Source organism: Numenius arquata, chromosome 4, assembly GCF_964106895.1.
Source record: "Numenius arquata chromosome 4, bNumArq3.hap1.1, whole genome shotgun sequence".
Taxonomy (NCBI): Eukaryota; Metazoa; Chordata; class Aves; order Charadriiformes; family Scolopacidae; genus Numenius; species Numenius arquata.
This window is the reverse complement of record NC_133579.1, coordinates 39,546,335-39,567,944: the sequence shown is the minus strand read 5'-3', so window position 1 is coordinate 39,567,944 and position 21,610 is coordinate 39,546,335. Positions and strand designations below refer to the sequence as shown.

Here is a 21,610-nt window from a genome sequence, read left to right as displayed (position 1 = left end):
GAATATAAGGAAGCTTTAGGCAGGAACATTTGCACAACTTTTAAAGCTTTCAATTTTAAGTACTCAACATTATGTAAGCCTACATTTTGAAAAAAGGAGATTGACATCATAACCCACTGATTTTTGTTCCATAACTGTATTCAAGCCAAACATTCAATCTCCATTGACTGTTTCAAATATGAACACAGCTCCATTTTAAAAAAAAAAAAAAAAAAGGAAAAAAAAGGAAAAAAAAAAAGGACGAGTGACCTCTTCTGGTGAGAAAAAAAACAAACCCCAACCACGAAGACAAAAAAAAAAAATTAAAAAAAAATTATCTATTTCAGAGAACATGAATCTCGGCACATTTAAACTCAGAACAGGATACCATGAGGTTATTACAGGCAATTACTCAAACAAACTGACAAATACACCTTAAGAATTTTCCAAGTATGTTTCCGATGCAAGGTAAATTAGAAAGAAAAAATTCTAAGTGGCTCTGCCCCGACCAGAAGAGTTTAATGGGATGCAAAAAAAAAACAACAAAAAAAAAATCAAAAAAATCAATTTCTGTAATAGATAAGCTAGTAATTCTGTCACTAGAATAAATTTCTTATTTCCAAATATCTATATATTAGTTTTGTCACACATGAAAATAAACATATAGATACAAATAAATATAAAGACATTTTTACATATAAGAAGTCTTGGAATGATCGCAAGTTCAAGTACAGAGCATTCAGCTGATAAATTTTTCAAAGCATTCTTTAAGCTATGCAATTTTGCATAAATATCAGTAACTTTCATTCAGTATTTAAAATAAGCTCTATGATTACATTCCTTAGCAGACTGTACCTTTGCAGTAAGGAGCAGGGCTAGCAGAAGGGTTCCTATCACTAGCAAAAATATTATGAAAATGCTGATTATTTTATCTAGCATTTTCTCCAACCACACGATCATCTGTGCAGAAAAAAAGAAAAAACATCATAGCATATAAATCGATCTTTAATGAAAGCAGTCCTATATGCTACATGACAGTATTGTTATCTTTATTTACAATCAGAATGCAAAAATCAGGCTGTAATCAAAAAGCATTTATGCCCAAGCTTGGAGATGAACAATTAACAAGCGATGTTAGCATGATTAAAGTCATGGTATGACATGATTTTGCAAACGACATTTACACATTACCACAAGACACAGCAAGCTCTCTGCAAAGCAAGCAATAATTCAATATTTACTTATTAGACCTAAAGAAGCTAGCATTCACGTCAGCTATGAACCTAGGTATTTGTCTTTGTTTCTTGTCCTTCAGCAACTTGGAAACTTACAGACACTATCTGCACAGGACTCGGTAGCTCTCAAGGTGTATTGTAAAGTACAACCATGACTTTCAAATTTGCATAGCTAATAGCCATGTGAACAACAAATGAGGTATTTCCGCAAGTAACCGATTTTTCAAAGCTGCTCTTCACCTTCTGAACTGAAATGGGGCTGAAGGTTTTCTACATTATTCAGCACTGACAATTTCTATCTGCTTTTAATCTCGAAAGGATGCTCAGCATTAAACATGCATCAGCTAAACCTACTGACAGAGGAAACGTGTGTATGTTGTCCTGTCAATTTAAGAAAAGGCCCATTCTATACATGTCCACAAACAAATAACGATACCACTTAAGATTAGAGAAATTCTGATAATGTCATTCAAAACAATAAAACTGCTCAGCCACACGACTATGCAGAGTGCTCTAGAGTAGTGCAAGCTGAGCTTTATCTCATACATAAATTGAGTGATTACAGAATAAGCTGTGAAAACCCATGCAGGTATGACCAAATACATTTTTCTAGCTTCTGTGGTTCAAATACCAAGGCTATTTCTGGCATTACTGCAGGAAAAGGCAGAATAAGAAGTACAGCTGTAAAATTTGTGCTTTAAGAGAACTGAGGTCAAAGCCAATGTCCAGTAGATAAAAGTATTTCCAAGCGAGTACAAGTTATATATTCAGTGATTAAGCTGGTAACCTTTTATTTAGAGATCTTAGAAAACTGCTAATATGCTTGCTGGTGCTTTACATTAGTTCATTTTTCATTATTTACCCTATCCCTACATGTGAAGTTGGCCCTGGGACAAGAAACTTCTACAGACTGCCATGTGATGACTGACTTGGTTAAACTGATGTTATATTTCCTATTCAAAAAAGAAAAAAAGTAAGGACTGTAGCATCTGAGCAGTTAATGTACATTAAGCAATTGTTTTTAAACTTCCAAGTTCTTTTACAACCAGATTCTTGTTTGATATAAATTAACACAAGGATTATATTCAGCATTTTAGAACTGCCGTTCAAAATGATGAAGAACACTGAAGAAAGCAAAGTTTCTTTTAAAAGGGTAAGTGTTGAGCCAGCAAGGTGGGTTTTTTTAAAACAAAATCTGCATTATATTATGACCTGCAGAAAGGAATTCAGAGAACCTGAAGGAATCTGCAAAATCTTTTGTCTTAGATATTTTTAACATTTTTCAGCATTGCTGAAATATTTCAGCCATCAGAAATGTCTGGCCAGTGCTAGAGGGAGATTACCTGCCTGCAGCAGTACTGCAGCTTTCTGAAAAACTCTGAGTAGCCTCTATGTGGGGCTGCTACCTCTTTGGAAATAAGACTGAAAACAGGATTTACTGTGCCCTTACAAGTCTCAGATACATCTAAGAATTATGCAAGAGAAGCAAGAAATACAAGTCCCTGTTTTAAAGGCCAGAAATCAAAAATATCACTGAAAAGCACTGGATGGCCAGGGAATGGAAATTTTATAGCACAGGCTTCAAAATGAAGCTATTAAAAATTAAAGCTGCCCTTGTTATTTCTTAGTTAACAAAGTTCAAACTAGTTGCTAGTTACTTTCTAAGTTAGAGATAAAAGAAATCCGCCAGTTAGTCTTAGCACCTTAATCAGACCTTACTCGATGCAAGAAATTGGAGGCACTGGCAGAGATTTCCAAAAATGCTAGCCTCAGGGATTCTGAGAGTAGCATCTAACAGACGAAATCTCAGTGCAGCTGAAGCTGTATGCTTTAGCTGTTTCACCATGGTAGCAACTACTAGAGGATCAAGCTCCAAAAGATCAGGATGAGGACTCTCCCTGAACAGGAACATGACTAACAGGGTCATCTTTTCTTGACACACTTTACTGTGGGTAAGAGTATGCCTATGCTGTCATTGGGGTGCAGCAGCACATTTAAAGCCTGAATTACTTCATTAACTAGATTAAAGGTAACAGAAGCACTGATGTTGTACCAGTACAGGCAGCAGCCTCAGCCGTGCAAGTCCACCCTGTGTTTATTTACTTGGGCAAGTAGCCCAAGCTGATGAAAGCCAATTCTGGTATGCCTACAGGTACTGCAATTACATCTCTCGCTACACTCTTAAACAGATCCAAGTTATACGACTGGTACAGAGAAATCACAGAAGACAACTGAATTGGATTGAGTACTGTAGAAGTAAAACCAGATGCAAAATATTCATTTAGGGCTGTATTTATTCCCTCTCCTTTAATTTCCTTGCTATTAAACCTCCCCTCCTTCTACATTTACCCACAATACTTCCTTAGGAAGCACTCACCTTTGCACAAGCATGCTAAATAAAGCACAGGTGCTATGTTACTGCAGGTAAGCTATGCTGTTAGATCCTCGTGTGCTTGTACTTACCACTGAATCAGGTCCAGACTTCGTTCTTACCCCAACCCTGTCAAACCTCCCTTTACATCCTTCCTGTAAACCATGGGCACGCACACAAAGACAAACATATGCTGACTAAACACTAGTCATTAGCCAGAGATTATGAAGATTTAAATTCACTTCCAAGTTTATAATCTAAAGGTTAGTCAATAGCAGGAAGCTGATGCTGCCACGACATCCGAAATTACTCAAAGGTAAAGGAAAGCCAGGCTCCTAAGCTACAGAAGGTCACACTTGTAAAACCAACTGAAATGTTACTGATTTGTCACAGACTGTCCACAAAAAACTATATTTACTTGTCACAGTTTTCAAGGGAGAGGTATCAGCCTTTTTTAAAGTTTTTTTCAATTCAGCTTACTGTAGAAAAAAAGTTTTTAAGATGAGTTGCATTCTGTTAAAAAGCTTCTCAAAAATTTGCAAGTAATCCCTGTTTTAAACTTGTGGGTGATGATACAAACCATATTACACTAAGCTGTAACAGAACTACAGCTCATGCTTAACACTTGGGAATCCTACTACCTAGACAGGTTCTCTATGTTATGCAGTGTGATACATCATCTATGAATTCATCTTTTCATGTGTCACACTGCACAGTCAATCAGAATACTAGTTTTTCTAGTATGTTTTACCTGCTGCATTATCCACACAGTGAAGCATACCTGGACATCTACTTCATTTTCAATTAAATCTACATGAAATTAACAAAAAGGACTTTTTTTTTTTCAATCTTTAAAACAGATTCACTATCTATCAAGATTTTTTCCAAGACATATATTAGACTTGTTGACATTTCCCTTTGGTTCAGTTAAAATTTAAGGATATCACCTTATTAATATCATCTGATGAGAATAAGGGGAAACCTGTAGACAGGACAGATCTTAGGGTTACGCTAAAATGAGTCAGATGAGTAGTTAAGTGAGAAAAGGTAGATAACAGTCTATGAGGTCTTAAGTCTACTCATACCAGTGTCTCTCCAACAGCAACAACAGAATTTAGCAATTCTTTCTAAGTACTCCTGCCAGAAACACTGTTATAAAGAACAAATCACGCTATGTCAGCTGAACCTATTCTATATTTCGGACTACATATATCACGTTAAATTATGTGATTAAATGCTATGCTTGTTTGCGAAAAAAAATAAATATTTTCAAGCAGCTTTTTGACAGAAGCTCTTAGAGCAGGAAGAAAAAAAAAACTGAGGTTTATCACTAGCAGCCATAATCAACCATCATTTTCAACTCTCCCATCTTAAGGTTGTGTATTTTTAGTTTCTTGGGGGATTATCAGAAATCTATCTTGGTGTTCTCACAAGTACTTCTCTTCAAAGACAAGCAAAAAGGAGAAAGGTGTGAAGGAAGCAAACCTTTAACTGCATCCAGTGCTCTGTATTACAGTCTCCTTTCTTTGCCTCTAATTACATTTAAAAAAAAATAAAAATCATACTCTATTAAAAAAAAAAAGACCAACAAAACACCAACCCAACAAAACAAACCCACAAGAACCTGATACAGTTTGCACAGTATTTTTTTGCCTTTTTTTCCCATCTTGATTATAATATTACTACTTGCTCATCATGCACAGGAGTCAGCACCACATATAACACTATAGGACTTTCATGATCTCTTCGTATGAAACTGTAAAATAAAACAGTCGTTTTCAAAAATATCTTCTAGGAATTAAAAAAAACCCCTCTATTAAGCAACTAGGTCCCTAGGGTTTTGCCCAACAGTGCAATTCTTTAAAGTAAAAATAAAATCCAGACATTATAGAGTTCAAAATAATTATGGTGAAATTTATTTTGCACCCTATCAACATTAAGAAAAAAAATTATCTACATAAATGAACTTTCAAATGAGTAAATAACAAACTCCGAGCCAGAAAAAAAGAAGTTGAGACTAAACTTTGACCTATGGCTCACTGAGCTCAGCTCTTCATCTGAACTGTCCTAACAAACCAATACCTAATCAAAAAAGTTTTATGAAGGGCTATGGTTGCACATATTTACTAGTCATAAGTCACTCACATGACACAAACATTTCAAAGTCAGGAAATAAAAGTGTAATTTTAAACCAACCAAACCACATTCACGGGCAAAAGAACATTCAAGGTTTGCCCTCTTAGTGGGCAACTATAACTGAATCATAAAGCAAGCAACTCTACCTGCTTGTTCAGAAACACAGAAAGCCCCTCATCATATAACCCTGAGCTCATGGATTAAATACTGAAGATCAAACATTCTAAATTCATTATAGCTACTCAGCCTGGACACAACATGCAGCATTATCCCCCATTTACCACTCACAGTAGATAACCAGCTGTGCAGCCCCATTTCATGGTTTACAAGAACCTTTTAGAGAGTTGTGCCAGTGTCCCTATGGTCTGAATGCTCCACTCTGCTCTGCTTGTTCTCAACAGCGTTCAGAATGAGCAGTATTTCAGGTGTCTTTCAAAACACACAAGGCAGATCTATGGTTTCTACTGTAATTGCTACTGAATGGAAATAATGGATTGCTGTTTATAAAACCACAGTAACCATTCTAAATCTCCCACTAATACTGAAGCGGTAAGTGAGGATAAAAGTTGCTGCTAAAAGTATAATCCATTTCCAGATACGGTATTTGATTTTTTTTTTCCTCTTTCACTTAATTACTTAGTTTTCATATATTTCATCACATACTAGATTTTCATCTCTAAAACTCTCAGGTTCTGCAGATGTACACAGGCTACAGACATCTCTCTCCAGCTCTGCACTTGTCTGAAGCAATGACACTGCCCAAGACCCAGAGAGCCATCACTGTGTTGAGGAGTTGTCCAGATTTCAGTCACGCATGAGATCAAACATGGATTGAATCAGTTTTAACTTCTCTTGGGATGACAGCTCCCCAAAGAACAATAGTTAGCCCCAGTGGACTAAGATGAACCACGGGAACTGAGGAGTACATTTCTTATAAAACACATCACACACTTTTAAAAGCCCTGCAAAAGAAAAATTATTTTAGCTATACCAACTGTTGTAATTATATTTTATTTTTTTTTAAACTAGCCCTCACTTCCCTTTAGACTGTTGTTAGATTCAGCAGTTCTGAGATGTACTTGAGACAAGTATTCTCATTTCACTCCTGCTACATTGAATACCACTGACCACACAAGACAGTTTGACACTTCAAAAGTAAAAGATTAACAGCACTGACTGAAGCCAGTCAATGCACTATTTGCAATGACTTATGTGTGTAGCTCTGCCACTGAGCTTCACCCTCACCACTCCTATGTTAATTCCATTAACTGATGCTTTCTCTGAGCAGAGAACAGCTCTCCAATCTGAGAGAGAACTGGTTTTGTTACGCATACAAGCGGGGACCAGATAGATATCAACTGTTCTTAAACAAAAGTGCCACTAAATCAAACTACCGCTTGGAAGGCTAATGCAATATTCCGCTCTAGAAAACATTTAACTATGTGTGCTCATTTTAGTAGAAAACAAGGGATCAGGTAGAATTATATGACCTTCAGTAGCTTATACCAAGAGCTGGAAGGGACACTTGTGAGAGAAAACCAAGAAGCAAGGCATGTTAAGGAGTGTTCATGCTGAGAAAAAAAAAAAAAAACCAACAATCAAACAAACAAACAAAAACACTCCCCAAAACCACAGAATCCACTAGTTGGAATCACAATTTTTCTGTTTATTTACCTTCTTATTAAGCCAGTGCCACAGCTTGTCAGTGGCAGGGGGAGATGGAAGAAAAGGGAAAAAAAGACAAGAACACAGTGGAAAATTATTGAAAAATGCAGTAATAGACAGGGAAAAAAAGCAATGAGAGGCAGGCAAAGTCATCCATAGAATGAAAATGAAATTGTTCCAGACACAAAGGTAAACTGCAATAAGAAGAAAAGATCATAACAACTTCTAACGCAAGAATCTAGATTTTACTTTTAACATGCACTTTTTGAAACAAAGGGATATAACAAATAAGAACTTTGATGATACTGACAGAGCTCTCAGCATAATCTGGGCAATTCTAGTTTAATTATGCTGAGAGCTAACTTTTCAGATTTCAGAGCAGGACTTGTGAAAGTACCCTGAGAAGGGCACTTTATTGAAACACCAAAACTTAACAGGAGATACTTGTTTATTGCTTTAATACTCCCATTCAGGCAGTTTCCTATGTATTTCAAAACACTCCTATTACATCAACTACTGTTTAAAACACTTTTTTTTTTCAGTACCACATTCATATTACAACATTCACATTCAATGGCATAACATCAAATATGTAATTAAATCTGATATACACAAAACAGCAAATTGTAGATCAAATAAATGTACGGATTTCGTATAATTTTATTGGTTGTGCAGAAGGCTCTTTGTACTTTTCAACAGTCAATTTCTCGTTTTGTACTACAGTTATTTTTCCTCACTAATTCTCACCCATACTTCTCAAGCACAGCAATTTTAGGACCTAGTTTGCGTAGGATTGTACTCTTAATTCCAGCTATTAGTAATCAGCAGCACAATCACAACAGGGAAAACTTTAATGTTATTACTGATCTGTGTTAGAGGTTAAGATCAAGTAAGTGAAGTTTGTTTCTCACCAAAACAAGATCATTGAATGCTCAAATAAATCCACCAGTTGCCAGAAATTATCTTAGCTCCCAATGAAAACAAAATATAACAATATTTAAAATTAAAAATATCTCAGAATGTTGTTATATCAGAAGCAAGAAGCAGATTTACAAAAAACCATGAATATCAGGAAAAACATGAAAATAACATATGTCACAAAGCACCCAGTTTTACTAGCTTTTACTACTCATGGAAAGAATTACAGTAATGGAAAGCAATGACAAAGCTTCAAAAGCCTCAAATTGAGACTGAAGAATTTGTTTCTATTTTACCTCTTCACCTATTGAATCATTTATCAGTGAAAAAAGGTAAAGTTGTTTACTGACTCAACAACATACTTTTGCCTTTAACTTTACTTCTGCATATTAAAACCCACTATCCATTAGGTTAATTTCATGGAGCAGATCATCCTGGGTGCCATCATGCAACGCATGAGGGACACCCATGCGATCTGGCCCAGCCAGCATGGGTTCACGAGGGGCAGGTCCTGCTTGACAAACCTGATCTCCTTCTATGACAAAGTGACCCGCTTGCTGGATGAAGGAAAGGCAGTGGACGTTGTTTATCTGGACTTCAGCAAAGCCTTTGATACAGTCTCCCACAGTATCCTCCTGGAGAAACTGGCTGCCCATGGCTTGGATGGGAATACCCTCTGCTGGGTTAAAAACTGGCTGGAGGGCCGGACCCAGAGAGTGGTGGTGAACGGAGTTAAATCCAGCTGGCGTCCAGTCACGAGTGGTGTCCCGCAGGGCTCGGTACTGGGGCCAATTCTCTTCAACATCTTTATCAATGATCTGGACGAGGGGATCGAGTGCACCCTCAGTAAGTTCGCAGACGACACCAAGCTGGGTGGGAGTGTTGATCTGCTGGAGGGTAGAGAGGCTCTGCAGAGAGATCTCGACAGGCTGGATCGATGGGCCGAGACCAACGGGATGAGGTTTAACAAGGCCAAGTGCCAGGTCCTGCACTTCGGTCACAACAACCCCAGGCAGCGCTATAGGCTGGGGGAAGAATGGCTGGAGAGCTGCCTGGCAGAAAAGGACCTGGGGGTGTTGGTCGACAGCAGGCTGAACATGAGCCGGCAGTGTGCCCAGGTGGCTAAGAAGGCCAACAGCATCCTGGCCTGTATCAAGAACAGTGTGGCAAGTAGGGACCGAGAGGTGATCGTCCCCCTGTACTCGGCACTGGTGAGACCCCACCTCGAGTACTGCGTCCAGTTTTGGGCCCCCTACCACAAGAGGGACATTGAGGTGCTGGAGCAGGTCCAGAGAAGGGCAACGAAGCTGGTGAGGGGTCTGGAGCACAAGTCTTACGAAGAGAGGCTGAGGGAGCTGGGGCTGTTCAGTCTGGGGAAGAGGAGACTGGGGGGAGACCTTATTGCTCTCTACAAGTACCTGAAAGGAGGCTGTAGAGAGACGGGGGTCGGTCTCTTCTCCCAAGTCACAGATGATAGGACAAGGGGTAATGGCTTCAAGTTGCGCCAGGGGAAGTTCAGGTTGGATATTAGGAAACATTTCTTTACTGAAAGGGTTATCAGGCATTGGAATGGGCTGCCCAGGGAGGTGGTGGAGTCACCATCCCTGGAGGTATTTAAGAAACGTGTAGACATGGTTCTTCAGGGCATGCTCTAGTGTCCAAGATTACTGGTTTGTGGTGGGGTGCTGTGTGGGTGGGTGATGGTTTTTGGTTTGGTTGTTGTTGTTGTGTGTTCAGGTGGTGGGTGGTGGTTTTGTTTGTGGTGGTTTTTTTTTTTTGTTGTTTTTTTTTTTACTGTTGGTTGGACTCGATGATCTCTGAGGTCCCTTCCAACCACTACGATTCTGATTCTGATTCTGAATTTTGGAAAAAATGTATATCTCTTAGCTGTATTTTTCCACTTTGCAACCCCAATACAATAAAAGCTAGAGCTCTATTTTTAGCCTGAGATTTTAGCAGAACGTGAAAGGAAGTCTTCTGTATTTTTCTATAATTTCAGCCTCCTGGAATAGGATGATAAATACAATAACTAGGAAATAACATTTTATGTCAAAAATAACAATCTTTTTACTAAATGTCTGAGACAATATCTGGGAGGCTCTACCTGCCTACTATCTTACCAATACTGATGGTTAAGTAGTTCTACAAATACAACCAATCTACATTTAAAAATAGGCTACAGTTTAATTCTAATATTCAAGTCATCCAAAATTAATAAGGCTTTTCCAGTATTTTATTGGAAAATTATTTATATAAGATCTTACATGTCTGTGGAAGCATTTCCTAGAATAATACATGCACTGGTAGAGATTCTGCCTGGTTCCTGTGCTTTCTTTAACTACATACTGAACTTGGTACCAGAAGAACCAAACCTTGACTTTACCCAAATCCCAAACTATCTATTACAGTCCTCCATATATAAAATTCTAGTATGCTATACTTAGTGAAAGCATATAGTAACTACATGATTCGCTGAGGTCTACCAGAAAGCATGCATACAAAATACTAGCACATTCTAATTAATAAAAGTCCAGTCCATGCCGTTGAGCAACTGCCTATGCTGCTGAACTCCCTCGCAAACTCTAATCAAAATAAAACTACAGTCACCATATTAAAAGACAAGTCGTCTTTAAAAAAAAAAAAAATAAATTACTGAACCAAATTACTAGTTCTTGATGGTTGATAAGAACATGCATGACACCATACCTATTAAGTTGTACAGTGACTTGATGGATGACAACAAAAACCTCCCTACTCTTTCCTCCAGGAAGTCTCTCACATCTGAACTGCTGTGTCTGTTGGCTCCATTTGGCAAATCCACAACGAGGGACTAAAGAATACAGTGAGGACATCCTATTTCCATAGTCAATATATAAAGCAGGCCTGCACATACAGGCACAGCTTGAGCTACTGATTATGAAGAAAATGAAAAGCAATGCCCAAGAGCAATTTCCTCTTGATCAGAATTTTCCTTCAATTCAAATTTGTCTGCATTTCCAAGATAACCAGAGGTTGATGAGCCGTAGGAAGGAAAAGCAGTTCTTTTCTTACTACTTTTATTTAAGAAACAGACGTAATCAGTAAAGCTCAAAGATTTGCATGCATGAGCAGTACTCTCCCATAATTACACGCAATGGGTTATTTTCCGACCATCTACATGAGCCTCCTAAACTTCACTTGGGAGAAAAAGAGATGCCACTCTAAGATGTATTCCATGTTCTCACTACCTTTTACTCAAAACTTGAACTATTTCCTAATTGGGCATACCACTTTAGAAAGACCAAGTATGAGTATCTGTGTGAAACAGACCTTGCCAATGGTTTACTGTACTTAGCTCAGAGCCCAAACACACCCTGATGCTGAGATTCAGCCTCCATTTAACTCAGTATACAAAAACCAAACAAACGAATCACTGAGCAGCTTCAGCTCCCAGGAAAAGAAAGTATTAAAAAAATAAATATGTAATTGCAAAGGAAATGATCCTTCTATCTTGTTTTCTCACACACACAAAAGGTAAGCTGTAGCAATTTACTCCATGAATTTCTATTTTGTGTTCGCGTATTTTCACTTCCTCTTCAACAGTGCCTACTGAAGCCAAATTGTTTGGTAATCCAACTTAAATACAGCTCATCCATCCTTTCTGAAAAAAAAAAAAACTTGCAAGGATGTCATTTTCATTCCTCTCCTTTCCCTGACCCCATAAAAATCACAATTGCCAATTTTCTATGGCATTGCTTCACAAAGTCTCAGAGATAAGATGCATCCATGACCCTACAATGCACAGAATAAGCATATCTAGTAGAACTTAACAGATATGAAAGCATTAGTGTGATAAGCATTGGAAGACCACATATGAATAATTCCAGCCACCCATGATAAAGCCAGGTGAACTGTAATTAGAATAGGCACAAATGAACAGAATCATGCATAGTATCTAGTGTCTTTCTTATAAAGGCTAGTAGAGCTTTAATTGATTTAATACACACAGCACAGACTCAGAAGGAATATGACTGTCACCTAAAAAATGGGAGGAGAGGGAAGATGGAGAAATGAGTTGTGCCAACACTGTTCTTTTGCTTAGACAAGAATAACATGAATACAAACTGACCTTAAATACATTTAAGCTGAAGAGTGGGAAATTCTGCTGCACATTACAACAAAAGCCCTACCTTCTTTAAGGAGAAAAGACTTAGTGGAATTAGGAAGGATACTGTGTCATATAGTTATAAAATACAAGGGTACTAAACTTGACAACCCATGAAATACCATACATACAATAATGTGCCTAGAGAGTCTTACTTATAAAACAAAAGCTTTTGATGAAAAGCTTTGTATAATGCAAGCTTTTATCCTAACATGTTAATATTTCCCGCTACATATGGAACCTCCCTTTATCTTGTTCATAGCTGTATTCCGAAAGGCTTTTCCTTTTTCAAATTCTTCCTCTGTGACACCGTTACTTATTTCCTAAAGGATTTTAATGCTTTTGTTGACCTTCTGACATCCGTTTACCCATTAGATCTGGGCTTAAGCTCTTCGTTTTCCTGTAGGAATTCAGAGCCATAAACTGCAGACGGATCTGCCGAGGTACAGATGCTCTGACAAATGTACTTACAGGGTTCAGCTCTTCAGTTATAGAAACTCTGAGGTAATGTTTTTTTCTAAAGCAGAGAACACTTCAAGAACACAGTTATAGAAATCACAGTCTTACACACTGGCATAGGTTTTACAAGCAAAATAATCTATCAGGTTAAGTCAAAACGTACAATTCTGAATGGAGGAGCCTTTATAAATTTTATGGAGCTTTCCAACTCTGCAATTCGCAATGCACGTGTGGGCGCATTTTGAGTGAGGGAGAACGGAGGGGAGCACAGAAGCCTTATTCTATGGCACTTCCCAAATACCTTATCCCACGTAATTCTTCTCTTCCCTTCTGTACCACCACACCACTGTGTTAAAACAACTATACTTCCACATAACATAAACAAATGTGTTCGACTAGCTCAGGCCCGACTTACAGAATAAAATCAGTTGCTATTTAAATTAAGTTTTCACAACAGAAGTAAGAACATCTCATCCTTCAGATTAAAGCTCATTAAATTTAACTTCAAAATGTTTGTAATCAGGTAAGGTGACTGAACCATGAGAAGTTTGACTTACACAGATAAGGAATCTTCTAAAGCTAACTCAACATTTAAAACGTGACTTCTGTCAAGCTTTGTATATAATCATTTAACAAAGTTTAAATGTGTACTTAAGTGTGAATAGTGACAGAAGAGACATGGTTTAAAATACACCATTAAACAGATATAGTTTTACGTGAGAGACGTGTCCATTAGTGACAGACATTTATTTTAGAATTAAAGCATCTCAGCAAACAGTGAACAGAGAATAAAACAAACTTTCAGGTTGCTTAAGGAAGTAAGTAGAAATACCTTACTGTCAAGCTTCAACATGACTCTTCCGAGCCCTCTGATGGGTCGTGGAGCAAGAGCTTCCTGACGTTCCTTCACAAAATTTTCAAGAAGTTGCCACCAGCTTTTGCAATGGTTTGCCATGAAGTTCAAAACTCCAAAATGAACCACGAGTTTTTTAAGTGCCCAAACTGCAACCGCAAGAAGGAAATCAAGTATTAGAGATTTCAGAGGAGCATCACAAGACTATGCTTCTATTCCATTCTGAAGGACCTACAAAAAAGAAAGACTCTTGAGTTTTATCTCCCATTAGAAACCACTTTCAGAATTTTCAAGTGATTTTAGTACTAATCTTATCATTTGCTTTACAGCCATGCTTATCTGTATGGAATTTAGATGGCAACAGCAGAAAGCAGTCTGCGCACTGCCCGATAACAGAGCTAACAGACTTGAGCAAGGCCAGGGATAAGCAGGTGGCATCCCATGTGTCCAGCACAGTGGATTTATCACATCTTCACAAATACACCATGCCAGATGACTCCACATAAAATACCAGATTCAGAACTTTAACATTATGTTACATATAAAAGCAAGTTTTCAGCCTCAATTCTTAAGGTTTAGGCCTCCTATACTGTTGAAGCTGTATCTTTCCTTTAAGAAGTGTCAGCAGATCATGCATTAATTTACAGTAAAGAAGTGTTCATTTAAATGTTCAACTGAAATACAACTACTGATTAATTTTGCTTTTAAACATCAAAACCATTATTTTGGTATCAGCTTTTTATCTCAGCTGGAAGATGATTGCACAAAGCTTCAGAAAAATCCATACTGCTCTTCAAAAGCAGACAACACAATAAATATTTACAACTTTTTTTCCCCCAAAAAGAAGCATTTTGCTACCACAAGCAGCTTTTCTCCGACACTCCTAGCATATATCCACTGTAAAATAAAGAGCTTCTTAACAATTCTAGAAATGTCTAGCATTGCAGTTACAGAAATAAAAGTTCACGTCTATTCACTTGCCATGAAATAAAGCCCAGAGACTTCTGCATAAAGCTTATGGTTCTAATTCTGCGATGGCACTTCTTCCCTCGCTTACCGAGTACATGCGTAAAACTTGTGAATCATCATAATCAGGAATGTAAAAACAAAAAAAGCATGATATATAAGAAACTTTCCTTTGAAGCTTTGAATCAGACTTTTCATAGTCATGAAATATTTCCTATATTCTTTTTTTATTCAACAAAATGTTACGCCACTCAAATTACCTGTCTTCCCAACGCCAAAAAGAAGAAAAGTAAGTAATCTTCCGAAGCTACTAGCAAATTTAACATCAGAACAGAGGAGTTAGTTAATTCACATTATAAACACAGATTTGTATTACAACTGATTTTACTCGAGTATTGATATAAGCATACCAGTCACAAAAACATCATTACAAAACACATCAACAGACCAGGACCATGAGAACCCAGTCCTGCCATGAACTACTGATACACACGCGTCTAAACAAAACTACACTGCATCCCCAGATACTGAAAACTATGGTTCTAAAGGAAAACGAAGTTAAACTCTTAGCAACAGAATCACATAGTTCTCCCAATTTCTCCCTTATTTTTTTTAAATAGGAATTTAGTAACAGTGAACATCATCACATGTCGATCAAAAATTACAGCTGGTGTTAAAAATTCTACTTGCACAGTAAAAAAAGTCTATGAAAACAGTAGCAGCACTCCTCCAGTTATATAGCATTTATAGCAATATTTGATACTGAATTCCCCAATATTATATTAAAAGTACACTTGAATGAAGCTTTTTTTTTTATTATGAAAGACTATTCTCCAAACTAGATTCATTGCTTACTGCCATGCATCAACACCACAATAATCCCCTCATCTGCAAAAATTCACATCATGCTTCTAACTGGAGATGTGTAAAATGACATACATAGCCGAAAAGGTTAACTTTTAATATCCACGGGGCAATTACCAAAGTTCCACAAAAGCCTATTATTTGTAAGCCACTCGTAATAGTTTACATTCTTGCTCATGGAGAGCTCATTCAACAATTTGCTGGCAGGTGGTTTACTTACCCTCTGGCACCACCATGTGGCAAATACGGAATTTATTCTCTTGAAGAAATAGAATAATCTATCTAGAATAACCTTTCTACTAAAGATCATGTGGCAAACATACAAAAATGAGAAAATACAGTGCGAGTTCCAGCACCTAACTTGCAAGTTGAAGTTTTTATATGTATCTATGTATGTATGTTTGTATGATGAAATACAACTCATGGTAAATACATAAATTGCTGCTCAGCAAACCAGGGCAAGCTTGCATTTTACAAGGTGAACAACATAGCAGAAGGGTAGACTGACGTTTTATTTAAATAATATCCTGAGTGCATTTTCATTGCGAAGGAGATGCTACAGTCAATTACACAGCTGTAATTAGGTTAAAAAGACGCAAGGGCAAAAAAGATAAAGGAGGTCTATTATTAGAAAAACGTGAACAAAAGAAAAGAAAGGCTGCATAGTAAGAAATTCCAAACATCTCCAGGAAGCAGAAAATGACCTGAAGAAAAAAAAAAAAGGAACTCAAAAAACAATGCAACTGAACAAGTAAATGAAAGATCTTAAAAAGAGGTGGTAACAGGATTCACAGGCTCACATCACTGAACAAAATGCTACAAGTGTTCCACAACCTGGTTTATTTCTTAGCTTTTGAATTCAAAAGTCATTTTTTCATCTTCTCACTTTATGGTATAATTACAGTATAATTTTTCCACCCTCTACATTAAGCAATTTTAAAAGTGCATCTCATTCTACCAGAGTACAAATGCATTCAAGGGAAAACATTAACGATACCAATATACTACTTATAATCTAACTGTTACTTCATGGAAGTCTTATCTACCAACATAATGAACTCTGGTGAAATTAACACCTTTTTATTTAAGGTTTTAGGGGTGGGGTTTTGTTTCTATTTTTTTTTTTACATACTAGAAGCATTCACCTTAAGATCTCAGAAGTGCTTAAAGTTACTAGCCTCCTTAAACTTGCAAGGAAACTTGCTTTCTAGTCTTCTTATTTTCCACTATCAAATATCTTTAATACTATCTCTCTCTTAACAACCCTGGTCATCATCATTCACCTTCTGACACTTATTGTGATCCACTGTTCCAAATTCAGCTCTGTTCATCGTTATACTGCCTTTTCATAATATTTTTGTGGTGATATAGATATATTCAGTTATATGCCAAGAAAAGCACTTCATGGCACAGTGCCACTGCTAAGGCAACAAGCAACAAGTCACAAATGTTCTCAAAATTAATTTCCATTTTGGCATGAGTTTATTGTTCAAGTAGCTAATTTGGACCTAGTGACTGGCAGCAGGAGTATTTATCGATTTCAGTTACAGATGTGCACTTTAATCCAGATTTGTCTGGCTCAAGCTTAAAACCAGCCATTGCTGTCTACCTAACTGCAAAACTATTGCACCATTTTTTCCTCCCACCCAAGTAGGTATTTCTAAACAGTGCCTAAGTCAGTCATTCACTTTTCCCTTCAATAAACTGTCATATAAGCTCTGCTTCTAGTAAGTGTAAAATTGATTTTCTCATCTCTTTTTCATTTGTACGATGCATTTATGAGCTACATGCAACCTGTCGTGGCCATTTCCCACGATGCCCAGACACCAAAACAGGGCAGTTTCTTCTGTAGCAACTACGCTGGAATGAAACAAAGATCAAACCCCTCTCCCCTCAGCTTGTATTCAGCAATTTATATGCCTAACCATCACATTACCCTTTAGCTCCTGCTACAGTGCCACAGCCGAACGTGCAGCTGTTCCTCTCCCCAAGCCTCTCAGAGTCCAGTGCCCCTCGAACCAGTAAGCACGTCCCTACAGTGATGATTTCCAGATTTCCACAACCAGACAGCTTACAATGGCTTTGTGTATTGGGTGTAAATCGCAAGGTTTTGGTAGCAGCGTGGCTTCCAACGGGAGAGACTGGCTGCCCTGTGCCAGACACAGTCGGTTCCACGGGCTCCACGATGGACCCAGCACAGGCCAAAGCTGAGCCCATCAGGCACAAGCGTGGTGCCTCTGTGAAAACATACTTAACTTAAGAAAGGGCAGAAAACACTAGAGAGGCAGAAAAGGAGGGAACAAAGAACAAGCGTGTAGAGAAGAAGAGGGAACAGAGGGATCAGCAAAGGGAATAAAAAGGCCAGGGAAGTAGAAGTGCTCCATGGTGGAGCAGGCACACCACTCAAGAGGGATGGTGGCCTGTGGAGGACCCATGCCAGAGCAGGTACACCTCTTGAAGAGACTGTGGCCTAGGGATGAGGAGACGCCTGAGCTGGTACCTCCCCAAAGGGACTGCAGCTCATGGATGAGCCCACAGTGGAAGACAGGAAGAGAGTGAGTGGCTCCATGAGTACATGGCCACGAGCTGGGGCCAGCCCATCACATCTGGTAAAAGGGAAAATAGCTACATTTAGGTGTTAAAAAAAGGCTGAAAATTAGCATTTTAACTGAAGCTTAGAGAAAATCCAAGCAAATTAGGAAACTCACTTTGTTCACAGTAGGGGGATGGGAGGAAATGCCTTCAAATTCATAGTAGCTTATGCATATTTCTAGAGTTCCTATCTTCCCTATTCGTCCCCCAAAAAAGTGTTAGAAAAAGTGGTACCCAATTTTAAAATAACCTTCTTAGATAGCCATCATAACTACTCCATTCTTTCTTGATATATAAGAGAACGGATGCATGTAGATGTGAAACAACAAAGCTAATTAACCCCAGAGCTAATTAGAATCAAATTTATCTTGCAACTTGTCCACAGAGCCTAACAATCCATTTTTAATGGAAATTAAAAGTTAGCATGGGCTGTACTTCAGTGCTGAGTAACAGCTAAAATATTTTTTTTCTACAGGTGCAAAAACATGAAAGACAAGACATCAAGAGGAAGTAAAACAAAGTACTCCAAACCAGAAGGATTCTTACAATGGCACTAAATTATTCCAGGTAACTACAATATTCAGACAAAGTAATTTTACAGAGTTGTCCACTACATGATAAAAGACAGTGCACATCAATCTTGCTATTTGAAACTACAATACATCAAGAACATAATAATGTTCAATAACATCATTATGTTCTGATGTTCTTGTCTTAACAAAAAAAATCTTGAAAAAGCTTTAAATTGGAACTCATACAAGCCTACAATCCTTTCCTTCTACTTCATTTAATACTAAACCTAAGGCTATCCAAATTCATCATTTAACATACATATCTAATAATTGGATTATTACCTGCAAAAGGCACTGGCAATAGCTGTACAATCCAGAAATTTAGCCAGATCTGCACAATGACAATGGCCCACACGAGTGTAATGAAGTAGATATCACTAGTTTTCTTTTTCCTAAGAAAAGATCCAGTCTCAGGTCTCTGTCTGCTCCCAGAAGAGCCAGATGAGGATGAAGAGGAGGAGAAAGATGAAGCAGCATGTGGAGGCTGATCACCTTCTGTTGCTCCTAAAACAAACAAATACAAAGAAGTGGAAATTATCACATTAAATGTTCACCACAGAACAAAATATGCTCCTTAGTCCCAAATTAACTTTTTTTTTCTTTTGGGTTTCGGGTTTTGGGGTTGGTTTGGTTTTTTTGGTAATTTCTCTAAAAGACAGAGACAGCCTTGGCACTGTTCTGAATTCTGAAAAGCTGTAAGAGGGCTGTGTAATGCAACACCATGCCAAGCAGTGCTGTAAGAAGGAGAGAAAAAAAGATGCCACAGCCTCTAAGAGGCCTCCTGTCACTGCAGGTAAGTTACAAGCCAAATATATTTTAAAAAATAAATAATACCCTGTAAAACACAAGTTGTAATTCACTTCTAAAAGAAATTGAAGTCTTAAAAGAAATGTTAGATTTTTCTTTACTTCAAGTACTCAAAAAGAAGTATTAGATTTCCTCAAAGCTCATTTAAACAAAAAAAATACAGCATACACTGAAGAGGAAACTTGCATCTCACTAATTTCTTACTACACTTTTTCTTTTCTACACACTCACATTACAAGCATAGCACTCACGCTGTGATCCTAAATTACTTGCTTGTGTAACATACTTTAGTAACAACAGCAAGCATAAATTAGCACGTAACAAATGTCATTCTCTCATTCATAAGTTAGTAAACATGAAATTGAATTAAAAGATGTGAACTGATGTGTTAAATACACCTATAAACAAAGAGTAAACAGTCATTTCAGGCAAAAATATTATGTCCAAATTAAAATTCTTGTATAGAGAACATAGCAATTTATTTATTTAACTTTTTTGCTGGTACATCTACCTAGTATGAGACTAGCATGGGTGACACCAAATCCATCTTCAGTCGCCGTATGTAGAATCTCTCCCTGAGAACACCAGGAATAACTTTCACTGAGGCCACATGCTGGTGGCAAAATGTACACACTTTCCACACACCATTACTTGAGAAAAATTTGCAGCCATAGTAGGAGAATGCACACACAAGAAAACCTGAAAAGTTACTCTATGCTGAAGAACAAAAGGCAATTTGTTACGTTGGTCCACAATGCAGCAGGAAAGCAATAAACACAACTCTTTCACTGGACTTGTGTCACATCAACACCAACGACTTTCCTCTCACGTAGAAAAACGGCTATAAAAAAAATGTATTACAACACACTACATGCATATCAGTCAAACAACTCATGTTCCACACATGCGGTTTTAGCTGCAATGTGTTACTAAAGCCATTCCTAGCCTAAAGCATCATAGCTAGAATGTACAAAAAGACAAGACAGATTTGTCATACGTGTACAGTAGTAGTAAGTGACAAATTCTGCAGCCTCATACACTGGATGAACACTCTTCTTTTGTTGTAGAAATCTGCACTGGTATTCTACAAGTAAGGGGAACTATTTTTAGAGCTTATAAAAACTTCCCCACCACGCTAATACAATAAGGTTGACCTATTGATTCTCCCAATTGATAGACACTGGGACGATGACACAAACATCAACTGGTTGCTGGTAATGTATTTGGTGGAATTTTAGAATATTCCCAAAGGAATATACAGCATGCAACCTGAAAGAAGGAATTCTGTAAGCAGCAAAACACAGCAGAAACTTCAGGTCGAGTGCTTCTTGGAAAATCAGTTCGTATCTCAAAGGGATCAAAGCCAGCCCTATCATACATAAACTATACTTTGGAGAAAAAGACGCAAGTTCATTTTTCGTAAGGGCAGCAAAAGTTACCTGCAAACAGAAACCTTCCTAGAAAGACAAAGCATTTCTGTCGTAAGGAATAGAGGGTCTATCATTCCCCTGTACCTGTCAGTCTATTTTTAACAAAGCAGAAGAGCACTAATAGAAACAAATGGATCCAGCTTATGATGCACTAAACAAACACAAATTTGAAAGAAGTATATCCATAATGGAGAATTCTCCCCTATCAATTCAACTTACACAAAACTTTGCTTTTTACTTTTTGGCTCCAAAATTAATATGATAAACATAAGAAGTAAGCAAGTCCAATATTTATCAAAGGGAAGTAAGTGCTAAAAGTCAAAATAGAAAAAACAAAGAAATTTACTATGCTGGAGGCTACGCCCCAAAATTAAAGTTATCCAACACTTTTTGCCCATAAAGCCCTTAGTAAAGTCACTTTTATCAAAGAAAAAAGAATATTCCTTCTTTCGGTAATGAAAAATTTGATCAATCTATTTTTGCAATGAAGAAAACATTTAATTAAATAAGATCAACAGTAATGTTAAGAGTAGTACCAATTGAACTGCCTCATTCTCTAACAGTTTCCCTATTAACTTAAGCAGACTGTACATAAAATACAAAACACAGATGGGAACGA

The 21,610-nt window shown here is 37.5% G+C and overlaps 1 protein-coding gene across 1 annotated transcript in view; it reads right to left on the bottom strand.

Annotated features, from left to right (window-relative positions):
- The window catches only part of TMEM245 (transmembrane protein 245), an 82,443-nt gene that overhangs the window by 44,828 nt on the left and 16,005 nt on the right, over positions 1-21,610 (bottom strand). Inside the window, exons 5-8 of the mRNA XM_074146462.1 lie at positions 19,037-19,258; positions 13,740-13,909; positions 7,396-7,419; positions 835-939 (exon numbers count right to left, since the gene is read on the bottom strand). Of these exons, the coding sequence (XP_074002563.1) occupies positions 835-939; positions 7,396-7,419; positions 13,740-13,909; positions 19,037-19,258 (521 nt within the window). The remainder of the gene's footprint in view (positions 1-834; positions 940-7,395; positions 7,420-13,739; positions 13,910-19,036; positions 19,259-21,610) is intronic.